The following is a 14243-nucleotide window of genomic DNA, read 5'->3' as shown; positions in this document are numbered from 1 at the left end:
AGACATTCTCAATTTGACTAGGAATAACTTTTGCTTCTTTTCTTTTAAAGAACAATCTATCAACATTGTAAATGAACTGAGTGACGTGGAGGTGACACAGCCTGAAAAAGCCACCTTTGAGTGCGTGACATCTATTGTGTCCGTCAAGCCTGCAAAATGGATTCTGGGTGGTGAAGTCCTGCAAGATGGAAAAGACATAACGATTGAGCAAGATGGTACCATCCATCGTATCAACTTTTGGAAAACGTCTCCAGAGATGACCGGAGCAGTTCAATTCCATATTGGAAAATCCAAATCCACTGCAAATTTGGTGGTGAAAGGTAACTTGATCTCAGTTTACAAACTGAAGTCAATAAAGTCCAACTATGACCAAAACCCAAAAGGACATACACCATATGGTGAAAAGTTTGCGAACACCTGACCATCACACCAACATACACACCTTAAAATATAAGATAACATCTGTGCTGCTATCTCGGGGAGGCATACAACTCCAGTGACCTGCACAAAGTCCTGGCCTTGGCCCTTTTGAACAGCTTTGGTAGGAATTGGAAGGCTGATGGTGAGATGGTGTACAAAGACATTGCAGACAATTGGGCTACTCCAGCCTTGTGGTAACAGTTTGGTGGGTGAAGACCCTTTTCTGTTCCAGCATGACTGTGTCCTTGATTACAAATCCAGCTCAATAAAGACATAATTTAGCCAGTTTGGTGTGTTCTGCACAGGCCTGTCCTCTTTCTTATTCAACGCCTTTGGGATGAATTGGAACACAGATAGTGTCTTCTCTTCCAACACCACTACCTGACCTCATGAATGGACCCCAATTCCCACAGACTCACTCCAAAATCTTGTGGAAAGTCTTCCCAGGAGAGTGGAGGATGTTATAGTTTCAAATGGGACTGGCTCCATTGTAATGGCGATGGTTTTGGAATGGGATGTCTCACAAGCTCATATTGGTGAGATGGTTAGGTTTCCACATATTATGGATATATAGTGTACTTGTAAGCACCTCAAAGTACCAACACTTCACTGTGTTCACCTTAAAAATGTTTTTAATGCTGGGCCAGGCTCACCTTTAGGAGCAAACTTACCTTGAGGCTAAAAACATTGTTGAGAAAAGTAATGACTCCGACACTGAGCTCTTGGCAGCACAAACTCATAATCCATATTATCATTGGTTCTTACATCTAAATGTTGAATGACCCTGTAGATGTCCTTCCAGGATTTGTTCTGCTATGTCAACCAAGTAGGACTGCTAATACAATTACTCTGCATTTGTTATAGAAATCCCTGTGCAGGTGTCACAAAAACTTGAAGACAAGACCGTCAGCGAGCGTCACACGTGCGTCTTGTCCTGTGCATTCAAACCTCCTCCAAAGTTTGTTGAATGGTACAGAGGGAAGACAGTCATTGAGCCAACAGAGAGGTACAAACTAAGGCAGGAGAAGAACCTGGCAGAGCTGAAAATTGTAAGGGTGACCCCTGAAGATGCTGGTGTGTACACCTGCAAAGCTGGGACTGCTGAAACGTCTGCAACACTTCATGTACAAGGTATGCTTGAAGGTTATTTTTTTACATAGTATACAGTTGCAAAAGATAGTATGTGAACCCCTTGAAATTAACTGGTTTTTCTGCAGCAGTTTATGTATTTTGGAGTGGCCCAGTCCTTAACCCCATAGAGATGCTGGTGGTATGACTTCAAGACAGCCTTTCACATCAGACATCCTACAAATGTGTCTGAGCTGAAGCCGTTTTGTAGGAGGAAAGTGAAAAATTCCTCCTCAATGTTGTGCATGTCTGATCCAGAGCTACCTAAAGCACTTACCTGAAGTCATTGCTGCCAAAGGAGGTTTGACCAGCTATGAACCCGAAGGAGTCACTTTTTTCAGCAAATGTCTGCACTTTGGGTGGTTAACATCAGGGATGTAGATAATTTTTTTTTCTGGGGGGTTTCAGCTCGCAACTGAGCTGCACTTTTACCACTCTGCCACCAACTTCTCCCCCTTGAAGGAAGGAAGGGTGCGGTGGGTGGAAGGAAGGTAGATTGGACTCACCATAACTCAGTCAGATGCATCAGAGCTGTCGGCTGCTCTGTGTTCAGTTTCCTGCCCACAGGGTGGGTGGAAGGAAGGGAGGGGTGAGTGGAAGGAAGGGTGGGTGGAAGGGAGGAAGGGGTGGAAAGAAGGGAGGAAGGGAGGGGTGAGAGGAAGGAAGGGAGGGCTGGGTGGAAGGAATGGAGGAAGAAAGGGGTGGAAGGAAGGGAGGGTACGTGGGTGGAAGGAAGGGAGGAAGGGAAATGTGGGTGGAGGGAAGGGTGGGGTGGGTGGAAGGAAGGGTGCGGTGGGTGGAAGGAAGGTAGATTGGACTCACCATGACTCAGCCAGATGCATCAAAGCTGTCGGCTGCTCTGTGTTCAGTTTCCTGCCCTCACCTCTTCTGAAGCTGCACGGACTGGAATGTGGGCGGGCACAGGGGGAGGCAGAGCAAATATAGCCTGTCTCCTCTCTTCTCCTATTGGTGCAGAGGATGGAGGGAGGGGCTGGGCAGTGAGAAGAACACAGTGGTGGTGAGGGTGAGACAGAAAGAAAATTGAACCATCAGGTATGTTCTGTGCAGCGGTGAGGGTGGTGACAAGCAGTGATCTATTGTATGGCTTTCAATGAAGCAGCTGGAAGCCACATCTCCTCTCCCTCCTGTGGCTTCCAGTTGCTTGTCACCACCCACACCGCCACCCCTCCCACACACCCCTAGTTTCGCCACTGCTTGCCGATCCCACCATATTTCCACTTGCGGGCAAGTGGAAATTTCGAGGGCTGCAGGGATGGTTGGCAACGCTCCTCTGGGGGGGTTCAGACCCCCCTGACTCCCCCCTTATCGACGCCCCTGGTTAACAGCAATAACGAATGAGTATGCAGTTGAGGCGATACCAAGTAAAGAAATAAAAAGAACAAAAATATTTTCTTCTGCAGTGTGATGTGTTAGTGTGCGTGTTACCATAACACATGTTACATGAGTTGTGGTGTCATTCCATTCCAGTTTGGCACCCCAACATACTTGGGTAAAGCAACTCCAATACACATATATTACAATGCACCATAACACACGGTATTACCCTATTGTTTCTTACGGATGATTTTTTGGTGTGTTTTTGAGCAATTTGGTGCTTTACCAGCCCATTAATTTAAATGTCACAAAAATTTAAATTGCAGCCCCACACCATTGCTAAAAGGTCCAGATACAAAGTTATTCTAATAAAAGTCAGGGGGAAAATCCAAAAAGCGCCACCATGTTTTGGGGGTCCAACAGATTCCTGTTCAAGGCTTCAGAAGTGAACTGGACCTTTAATGTTTTTTTTCCCAGTGTGATTGCCAGCACAGGCCTTGTCAGCAGCTGGTTTGGCAACCACATTGTTGTCAATAAAGCCATTATGAAGGGGGTGCTCTTGGATTCCTGAAACGCACTGGCTACATTTTGGATTGTCCTCGTAACTTTTATTGAAATAAAGTTTTATCTGGCCATCTTAGCGGTGGTGTGGTGCTTCATATTCCATATTTGTTACGTTACACGACAAGTCAAGAAGACTGTGGAGATCCCCTTGGATGTTGGGATGCTTGCCAGATCATTTATATCAATATCAATACTTTAAGATAGCAAAACCAGTGAGATAACCCAACGGGTCAAGCTCAGTTTTCCAATTTTCTTCCTGATGATGCCTTTCCACGAAAGGCATTGAGGCCTAGATGTTGTTGTCACTTCCGGTCCCCATCGCACATCACTTTCGGTGGTTTGGGTCCAGCCTTTGGAATGCATGCCGGCTCACACAGAGTGAGCGATGGGGTGCAGTGCTTTGTATTCATCCCATGCCTTTACGATAGTGCCGTCAGTGGCACATGATATGTGAGTGCAATTTTAATAAATATATTAAACCACGGTAGCGATCTTTTTTTTTTGAGTGTACACATCACATTGCCATATCCCACTGTTAAGGAAGAGAGCTGGAGAAGATCTTGGTGATGTCTGCCTTCCCCAAATTTGGGTTGGATTAAATGCTTATACTTTTAGACTTCTGGTAAGTCACTCAATCTTACCACATGTGGTGAAATAGGCGATCGACTGGATACATCACTGGTTTTGGGCACATTGATGGAATGAAAGCAATATAATATTGAAAAAGTCCCTAAAAGCAGCGTACGGAATATTTGAAAGAATGGACATTTATTGAGACTTTGAATTGTAAAACATGTTTTGGTTATAATTGCTCGTACAATATTGTGGGTATTCATTTTAATAGTAGGATTAGCACCTTTATTTTTCACTGATTTCAGTTTTCCAATTTGCTCAACCATTCATTTAAATGGGCTGCCCTAATGCAACGTGCATTACCACATCACACCGGAACACCAAGGTCTGAATGGGTCTTCACTCTCCATTTCTTTCCACAATAGCGCGTGATGTGAAGGTGCTGAAGCCACTGGCCAATGTGGAAGTAGAAGAAGAGAGCAGCGTGGTCTTCTCCTGTGAGCTTTCCCATGATGATGAAGAAGTGGAATGGTTCCTGAACAACACCCTTCTGTATACAAACAACTACAACGACATCAAGAAAATTGGAGCCTGCCACACACTGACCCTAAAGCAGGTGGCCCCCCAGGACTCCGGCACCGTGACTTTAAAGACCACAAAACTCTCACTCAACGCGGAGCTAAAAGTAAAAGGTGGGTGGACAATGTTTTTAAAGGAATTTATGGGAAGTTCATCAAAATTTCAGCCATTTAAAGCCCAAATCAAGCCAATTTTTGTTTCTTTTGTTAGTTTTGGTACAGTGGGAAAATCTATCTCTGTATTTTATATCTATCTTTTACCCCATTGGAGATATTTCCTTCATTTCCTGTCCCTGTGACCCAATAAAACATGGTCAGAAGTTCTAACCCAGGGGTGGGCAAACTTTTTGACTTGAGGGCCGCAATGGGTTCATATATTGGACCCGGGGGCCGGACCAAGAGTAGACGAATGATGTGTATGTGTTATCCATAGTAAGTATAGTAATATTCCCCCATAGTAAGCATAGTAATTAATCCCCCATATAGTAATTCATCCCCCATAGTAATTCATCCCCCATAGTAATTCATCCCCCATAGTAATTCATCCCCCATAGTAATTCATCCCCCATATAGTAATTCATCCCCCATATAGTAATTCATCCCCCATAGTAATTCATCCCCCATATAGTAATTCATCCCCCATAGTAATTAATCCCCCATATAGTAATTCATCCCCCATAGTAATTCATCCCCCATATAGTAATTCATCCCCCATATAGTAATTCATCCCCCATATAGTAATTCATCCCCCATAGTAATTCATCCCCCATATAGTAATTCATCCCCCATATAGTAATTAATCCCCCATATAGTAATTCATCCCCCATAGTAATTCATCCCCCATATAGTAATTCATCCCCCATAGTAATTAATCCCCCATATAGTAATTCATCCCCCATAGTAATTCATCCCCCATATAGTAATTCATCCCCCATAGTAATTCATCCCCCATAGTAATTCATCCCCCATATAGTAATTCATCCCCCATAGTAATTCATCCCCCATATAGTAATTCATCCCCCCTATAGTAATTCATCCCCCATAGTAATTCATCCCCCATATAGTAATTCATCCCCCCTATAGTAATTCATTCCCCATATTAAGTCCCCAAGTCCCCCCTGTGTCAATTCACTTACCTTTGCTCCGCGCGTTCCTCTAGCCGTGTTCCCACGCCGTTCCGGTGTAGCATGAAAATCTGTCTCCTATGAGGATCTGTCCCCCTCGACGTATCTGCGCATGTGCCAGTTTCAGGCATTAGCAGCCGATCGGCGATCTCCGGCACATGCGCAGATACGTCGAGGGGGACAGATCCTCATAGGAGACAGATTTTCATGCTACACGGCGGACTGTGAGAGGAGCCTAGCGGGAGCCTAGCTCCGCGGGCCGGATTAAAAGGTCCGCCGGGCCGTAGTTTGCCCATTGCTGTTCTAACCCTTCCATGCAATACTAAAAATTTAATTTTGCCCCCATGGAATGACCTCCCATCGATTCCTGTCATGGCAGGAAGTAAGGGAAAATCTCCCAAATAGGGACATAGACAGTAGCAAAGACATGACAGAGGATCTAATCCTTCTCCACTCTATCAAAGCCAAAAAAACAAACATTTTATTGTTGTGTTTGGGCTTCAAGTGTCTGAAAAAGATAAAGAATCAAAAACAACATGATCAGTACACCTCTGCATTAAATGAGGGGGTTGTCTTCTAAAAATTGCTGCAAGTACAAAAAAATAAAAATAATTGATCCTGTGAGAAATCCAGTGGGCTGCTAACTTCCTGTAATGTGTTGACAATGCCGTCTGTGCTGCGCTGAAATCTCAAGCAATGTTGTCAGCCCTGCCCAATTTTACCCTATTGGACTACAGAACCCCTGCTCCTCTTTTGATCTCTATTACAGGGAGGGGCCCTGCAGGCCGGCAGGGTAGGGTTGACAACACACTGTTTTGGATTTCGGGGCAGCTGAGGGAGCATTGTCTGTTTATAGCAGGAACAGGGGCGGACTGACAACTCATGGGGACCCCAGGCAATTAGGGATTATGGAGCCTGTGTCCTTGCCCACACTCAAAACACACCCAAAAAAGCCTATAAAAGGTACCAGGGGCATTTTATGGGGCCCCCTACTGACCCCGGGCCCTCGGGCAGTGCCCGAGTGCTCGAATGGTTAGTCCGCCCCCGAGCAAGAAATTAGATGTGCAATGGATTTCTGGCAGGATCAACTATTATTTTTCTTTACTTGCAGCATTGACTATGTTTAGGGAGATATACTAAAACTGGGGCACTCAGAATCTGGGGCACATTGCAGCCAATCAGCTTCCAACTTCAGCTTGTTCAATTAAGCTATGGCCATAAAACCTGGAAGCTGATTGGTTCCTGTGCAGAGCTGCACTAAATTTTGCACTCTCCAGTTTTAGTAAATAACCCCCAATGTGACACATTTTATATGATTTCTTTCTAAACTGTTTGTGAGCTTTTTTGGTGGTTGGTTTCCTTTGCCCTCTGTAGAAAAGCCGGCCGTGTTCATGAAATCCCTGGATGACTCAGTGGGTGAAGAGCGAGGAACAATCACGCTGAAATGTGAAGTCTCCAAACCCAACGTCACACCAGTGTGGAAGAAGGATGACCAGGTCCTGCCGAACGGAGACAAATACCAACAGATACAAGCCGGGAAGACCGTCTCTCTCATCATCCACAACCTGAACAAGTCCGATGCTGGACTTTATGTCTGTGATATCGGAACCGACGTGGCCAGGTCCAAAGTTGGAGTGCAAGGTAGCGTTTAAAACACATCTTGGGTTGGATTGAATTAGTCATCTGTTAATCAACCTCAACAACACAAAGAGTATGGTGCCCACTACTGACAACCATGCAGATCACTGGTTTTGGTGCTACCATCTTTCAGTGATCAGTTGTTAACACGAGTGTGATGATTCTCAGCTGTCACTTCCAGGGCATGACTGATGGACATGCAGAATATCGAGGCTAATACTTACCCCTAATCCATAAAAACCACCAACACCCTTCAACCTACCCCACCTAAATAACCACACGACTCTCTTTTTGGTGTAAAACCGGCCATAGCAGCCATTTATTTAACATAACACTTCATACAGTACACTCAAATAATAACTGACAGTAATGATCCCAACTGGGTCCAACGTCTTCGAAGGCACCGTTACTCACATCAAAAACTCAGCTGTATCTGACACCGAATGAAAAGGCCCCCAGCCCCTACTACACCGCCTCGGGGACAATACTACAGTTACGTACTCCCAGATACAGCCAATGAACTCCTACATTACCAACGTGACCTTGTAATTGGGAAGGGACACCCATACCTACGATGGGCCAAACCCGTAATCCACCAAATTGTCACTCCAGCACCGCCTTCAAAGACCCATCGACCCCTGCAGGCTGCCATGACAAAACAAACAGACAAACACCTCGGGACACAAAATGCCATTCCGGAGAAGAAACAAACTCAAGGAACCCACACAAAACAAACAGGACAAACACAAAAAACAAATCATAACCAAAAAAGCAAAACAAAAATACGAAACAGCTCCAGGGAGGGAGGGCGGGAGAAACCACCCCCATGCTGGCACAAGCTCCGACTGACCTCCGACAAGACCCAACCCCCCTCCTAATCCTGGCAAGACCACCCCTCAAGGTTGCGTACTCCAATCAGGTGAGTAACCACCCCCTTACCTCCTGCATATACTCCCACCCAAATACATGCTCTGCCGCGTCTGCACGCCCCGGTCATGCTGGCCCTCCCTTTTAGCTTTGCTCAGTTCAGGCCCTGACTGGACAAGGATGGCATAAAGAACAAGGCTTTACAGTAGCTTTTTCTAGAGTTATGTGAAGTTAAATAGGCATTTTAGGGAACGTGTTAAAACACTTAACATACGTTTAACACTTAACCCCTAAAATAATTAATAACTAAAAAGAAAAAAAGTTTTATGGAGAGGGACATGTAAGCCTAAAGGTGAATTTAGGGATTTTGTTTGTTAAAGAGTCCCTGTCACCAACTCCAAAAAGTGCAGATAAAATCGAAAGAAAATTCTAGCAATGTACATAGTTACTTGCAGTGTTTTTCCTTTCCAGAATTATTTTTTATTGACTTGCAATGTGCCTTTGAATTTGCTAGATTTACTGATTTCTCCAGGGGAGACAATTTTCTAAGCATTGCCTTCTTCCTCGTAACTGCCATGACCCTCCCCTCTTTTGTGAGTGTCTACGCTCTGTGCTGGCCAAGCTCCTCCACACCTCCCTTTCACCTACCTACATAAACTTTTGTGTAGCTGTTGAGGGACTGAGGGAGGAAGAAAAGGGAATACTATAGAGCAGTGGTTCTCAACTTGTGGGTAGGGACCCCTTTGGAGGTCAAACGACCCTTTCACAGGGGTCGTCTAAGACCATCGGAAAACACATATTTCCAATGTGTAAAGAGCAGCTACTGTGTAGAAAGCAGCTGCTGTGTTGAAAGCAGCAGTATTGGAGGTAAAACGGCACTTCATGAATTATAATTACTGGGTAAATCATTTTATGGCTGGGGGTCACCACAACATGAGGAACTGTATTAAAGGGTCGCGGCATTAGGAAGGTTGAGAACCACTGCTATAGAGCAATGTTTCTCAACCTTTTTTCAGTCAAGGCACCCTCTAAATTATAGACAGTCTTGAGGCACCCTTTAAAATTATGGACAGTCTTGAGGCACCCTATAAAATTATGGACAGTCTTGAGGCACCCTTTAACATTCTGGACAGTCCTGAGGCACCCTTTAAAATTATGGACAGTCTTGAGGCACACCATTCTAAAATGGGGTGCCTCAACACTGTCCAAAATTTTAAAAGGGCACCCCATTCTAACATGTGAAAAACTGTTCTAATGGTTTTATATAACGCAGCAACATCCCCACATGTAGGACACCCAACATTAGAGGTGACTTATATTTCCAAAGCAAATACACTTTTGCACACTGGTACTGACTAGTATTCCCATGTTTCTCTTCTCCCTCATCACTGAGCTAATGTGACCGCAGCACTGATGGAGAGGGGCAGGGGAGGATCAAAGTAGGATGCTGTGCAGGCAGCTGACATCCTCCCTATCAACTGATGATGTCATTGGTTGTCAGGATGCTGGCAGCTAGAAGGTCATAATGGTGCACAATGAAAACCTGTGGCTTTGCGTAACTAAAAGGCAGTCTTGTTCCACCCGCTGGCTTGCATACAAGTTTTGGGCAATTTTTAGACATTTTGCCAAGGCGCCCCTGAAGAATCCTCAAGGCACCCCAGGGTGCCTGGACACCCTGGTTGAGAAAGGCTGCTATAGAGTATCATTGGAGTAACAGGCCTGTGTCTTCTGGGTTTCCTGACATCACATTCAAGATGGTGGCATCCAGAAGAATTTGTAGGCTTTTTGATGTCTACACCAGTGCTTCACAATCTTTTTTCAGTCAAAGCAGCCTTTAAAATTATGCACAATCTCGAGGCACTACATTCTAAAATGTAAAACCTAAACCAGGCCTTGAAATTTCCACTCGCTTGCTTACCAATGGCGAGTGGAAATTATGGTTGGGGCGAGTGTGTCCCCCAGGGCCGTCTTGCTGAGCAGGCTCGGAGCTCAGGCCGGAACTGTCATCGGCACTGGGAGCCGTCAGACTGCTCAATAGCTGAGCGCAGTGAAAGCAAAGCAAGAAGTGTGCTCTGTGCTCTCTGCCTCCCCCTAGAGTGCAGTACCCGGCTCTGTGAGTGAACAACGAAGTACTGCAACTTTTTATAGGTGGGGTGTATGTGTGTACATGTGTCTGTGTATGTATGTACATGTGTCTGTGTGTATGTACATGTGTCTGTGCCTGTGTATTTCTGTGTATTTACATTTGTATCTGTGTGTATGCGTGTCTGTACGTGCCTGTGTGTGTATACATGTGTCTGTCTGTATGTGTGTGTGTACATGTGTCTCTGTGCGTGCGTGTACATGCTTCTGTGTGTGTGTGTGTATGTGTATGTACATGTCTGTGTGTGTACAGATGTCTCTGTGTGTGTTTGTTGGTGGCGAGTAACGCTTAAGGCCTGGCTAGTAGCTCAGGACTTGAAATTTTAAGCCCTGACCTAAACTATGAGGGGTCTTCAAGTCAAACCGTAACATTTAATTTTACAGGTATAAAAAGGAAAGCTAGCATGTAGTACGTGGTAAGTGTGTCAAATTACTGATAGGCGGCACACATGTCGCGCCGTTAATCAAGACGGCAGACAACAGTGTTAGTGCGTGCATGGAACAGCGTGTGGTGATGACGTTTCTTGTGAACGAAGGCGTAAAACCTGCGGATATCTACAGAAGACTTCAAGCACAGTACGGTGATGAGACGCTCAACCGCATTTAGACATTTGAATGGTGTAAACGTTTCAAAGAAGGGCATACGTCCATCAGTGACTATCCCAGCCATGGTGGTTCCCAGCCCACAGCAGTCATTCCTGTGAACATTCAGTCCATGGAACACCTGATCCTTGATGATCGATGCATAACCTGTCGTGGAATTACACAAGAGATTAATCTTTCTGTGGGAACAGTGAGCACAATTATTCACGAACATTTGCATTTTCAAAAAGTGAGCGCACGCTGGATACCAAGGCAGCTTTCTGCTTTTGACCGGCACAGAAGAGTTGAAGTCTGCACTACGGCCTAGTTTGATCACTAAGGGCATCTTGTTTCTCCAGGACAACTCACAAGCTCATACTGCTCACTGTACTACGTGCAAATGACAGCAGCTTGGCTGGGAGGCATTGCCACATCCCCCTTACAGCCTGGACTGCGCTCCGAGTGACTTCCATCTGTTTGGACTCCCAAAGGAGTTCCTTGGAGGTCAGCATTTCAGCACTAATGGCAAAGTGAAGCAGGCTGTCCTAGGATGATTCAGGCGTACTGACAAATCTTTCTATGCCAAACCTTTCTACGTATTAGTTAAACGCTGGGAAAAGTGTATAAATGTAGCAGGGGAGTATGTGAAAAAATAAATGCAGTTTCCGCTCCTTGAAATTTGTTCTTTGACTTGGAACGCCCCACATAATAGTTTTCATAATGCAATGGCATCCACACATGTAGAACACCCAACGTTAGACGTGATTTATTTTTTGGCATTTTGCCAAGGCAGCCCTGAAGAACCCAGAAAGCACCCCGGGGTGCCATGGCATTCTAGCTAAAAAAGCCTGGTATGCACAATGGGATAAATAAGCCAAAATGGCATTTTTGAGGTCAGGTACTGATTTGGATGAGAAGACCTGGTCAACAATTAGTGTTCCAACTCATTTTGAAGGAGTTCAGTAGGGATGAGGCCAGGGTTCTGTGCAGGCCACTTGAGTTCCTCCACACCAAACTGGTCAAGCAATGTCTTTACAGGGCTGGTGTTGTACTTAGGGGTGTAATCATGCTGGAACAGAGAAGGGCCTTCCCCAAATTGTTATCACAAAGTCGGAAGTGCACAATTGTCTAAAATGTCTTGGTATGATGTAGGGTTAACAGGACCCTTCACTGAAAACACTTGAAATCCATCTCTTGGAGGGGAGGGTCACATACTTTTGGACATAACGTAGGAGTGATGGTCACGTGTTCACAAATTTTGGCCATTTGGTGCATTTTGGGCAGCCTAGGATTCAGTTCTCGAAAAAAAGGACACTAAACGTTTTTTGGGTTATTTTGCTGACTGGAAGTCATTTCTACAGATGCTTTCTTGTAGCCATTAAAGAAGGGATAAGTACTCCACTAAAGGCTCTTATCCTCCCCTCTCACTGATGACAGGAGCAGGTTCTTCACATTTGCAGGCTCCTAGAATCGACTCTACAACAACTCCAACAGAAGAGAGATCCCCGCTCACTGTATTAAATGTCTCGTAAACCATTTATTTATCAATCCAACAAAAAGACCAAACCATTCAAGATGCAAACACCCCAACGCATTTCACTATGCAAGGTTCTTAGTCGTAGGGTCCCTCGGATTAAGCTCCTTACTGAGTGAGATGTGTTGGTGTGTTTGCTTCTCGAATGGATCGGCCTTTTCATTGGACTGATGAATAAATGGATATAAGGCACTTAATACAGTGAGTGGTTCTTTCTGTTTATTGGAGTTTCTTGTAGCCATATCTGATGTGCATGTGTCAGGAGCTGCCGCGACGTACAGCTCGGCGCAGTGTGTCGGCTCGCACTGGTGTGCGGGCACTAGGTCCTGGCTGGCCGCGGCGGAGACGGAACTCACGCATGCGCACTCGGGGCCGCGGGTGCGCGGCTGGCACCAATGACAGCGCAGGGCGCAGTATTTACATCCGCTCTGCGCTGACACTGGCCGTTTGGTCATTCCTGTGTTCCTGCTTCTGTAGTTATTGGTATTTGATTGTTGCTGACCCGGATTGTTCCTGACCGTGCTGTACTCTCCTGCCCTGACTCCTGGCTTGCCTGACCTCTCTCTTGGATGCCCCTAATTTGCTCTGACCTCTTGTTGCTGACCCGGCGTGTGACCCGACCATTCTCTGCCTGCTGCCTTGTACTGCGCTGCCCCCACGGTTACCGACTCGGCCTGTCTGACCCCGCTTCTGCTCATCCATCCGTCCTGCTTGGGCCCATCTGCCTCTTCACATCAGGCTCTCAGTGTGCAGATACCTCTGGCGGATCCCTCTACCACGGGTAGGTGTACTCAGGGGCCGCGACCTGGTCTCAGTCGGCTCCAAGTCCATCCCCACCATCAGGGGCTCTGGTGAACAAGCAGACTGGGACTTAGACTCCGCGCTCTGGGGAACCCTATTCTGTGGATTGCTAGAGGTACCGCCAGGCGGTTCATTACATCATGTATACCCCCTTTATTAACTGCCAGTCAGCGCTTAAGAAGATGGGTATTTTAATTTCACTCTCTGGTTTACTTTTATTTTCTCAGAACTCAATATTGGAATCACAAAACGCCTAAAGAGCACTGAGGCGAAAGAAGGAGAGAGCTGTACGTTCGAATGTGTCCTTTCTCATGAGAGTATACATGAATGCTACTGGACAGTGAACGGGCTGGAGGTGGAGAATGACCGGAGGTTCGAGGTGTCCAATAAGGGTCGGAAGTATTCACTGAACATCAAGGAGGTGAGAGCCTCTGATGCCGGTGATGTGGTCTTCACTGTCCGAAACTTAACTTCCAAGGCCTCCTTAACTGTCAAAGGTAAGTAAGTCATTACAGTATAAAATCCCTCCAAGAAAACACTGTGGTGTCAATCGCTACTGAAACAAATATCAAATAACAAGGTGCAGCGCTAAAAGCATATATAAAATGATAAATGTCCATAAATTAATTAACCTCCTTGGCGGTATTCCCGAGTGTAGCTCGGGGTAGAATTTCTATACCAAGAACGGTAACCCCGAGCTACACTCGGTCTTACCATGCAGCGTTCTCTGGGGGTCCCTGCAGCACTTACCTTGTCCTTCGCTCCCACGATGGGTCCCCTGCAGCATCCCCGTCCATCTCCTCCGGCGGATGCCGGCATCTGGCTTCCGTGTTCCGGTTCCTGTGACATCGGAACGTACGGGCGGCGGAACCGGCGGGAAATTTGAAATTTTTAAAAAATGACATTTTTGCTGTCCTTGCTTTTTCACTGCATTTCACATACATTGTGTCCCGAGTC

General features: G+C 45.8%; 1 protein-coding gene across 34 annotated transcripts in view; it reads left to right on the top strand.

Moving 5' to 3' along the window:
- OBSCN (obscurin, cytoskeletal calmodulin and titin-interacting RhoGEF) overlaps positions 1–14243 on the top strand; it is a 518757-nt gene that overhangs the window by 167179 nt on the left and 337335 nt on the right. For all 34 annotated transcript variants that reach the window (XM_089660447.1, XM_089660452.1, XM_089660453.1 and 31 more), the window contains 5 exons: positions 51–320; positions 1285–1551; positions 4446–4712; positions 7097–7363; positions 13514–13783. In XM_089660447.1, the coding sequence (XP_089516573.1) occupies positions 51–320; positions 1285–1551; positions 4446–4712; positions 7097–7363; positions 13514–13783 (1341 nt within the window). The remainder of the gene's footprint in view (positions 1–50; positions 321–1284; positions 1552–4445; positions 4713–7096; positions 7364–13513; positions 13784–14243) is intronic.

Source organism: Staurois parvus, unplaced genomic scaffold, assembly GCF_062004578.1.
Source record: "Staurois parvus isolate SC_StPar_1 unplaced genomic scaffold, SC_StPar_1.0 ptg001245l, whole genome shotgun sequence".
Classification (NCBI taxonomy): Eukaryota; Metazoa; Chordata; class Amphibia; order Anura; family Ranidae; genus Staurois; species Staurois parvus.
The sequence above is the reverse complement of the archived record's forward strand: the minus strand, read 5'-3'. Positions and strand labels throughout refer to the sequence as shown.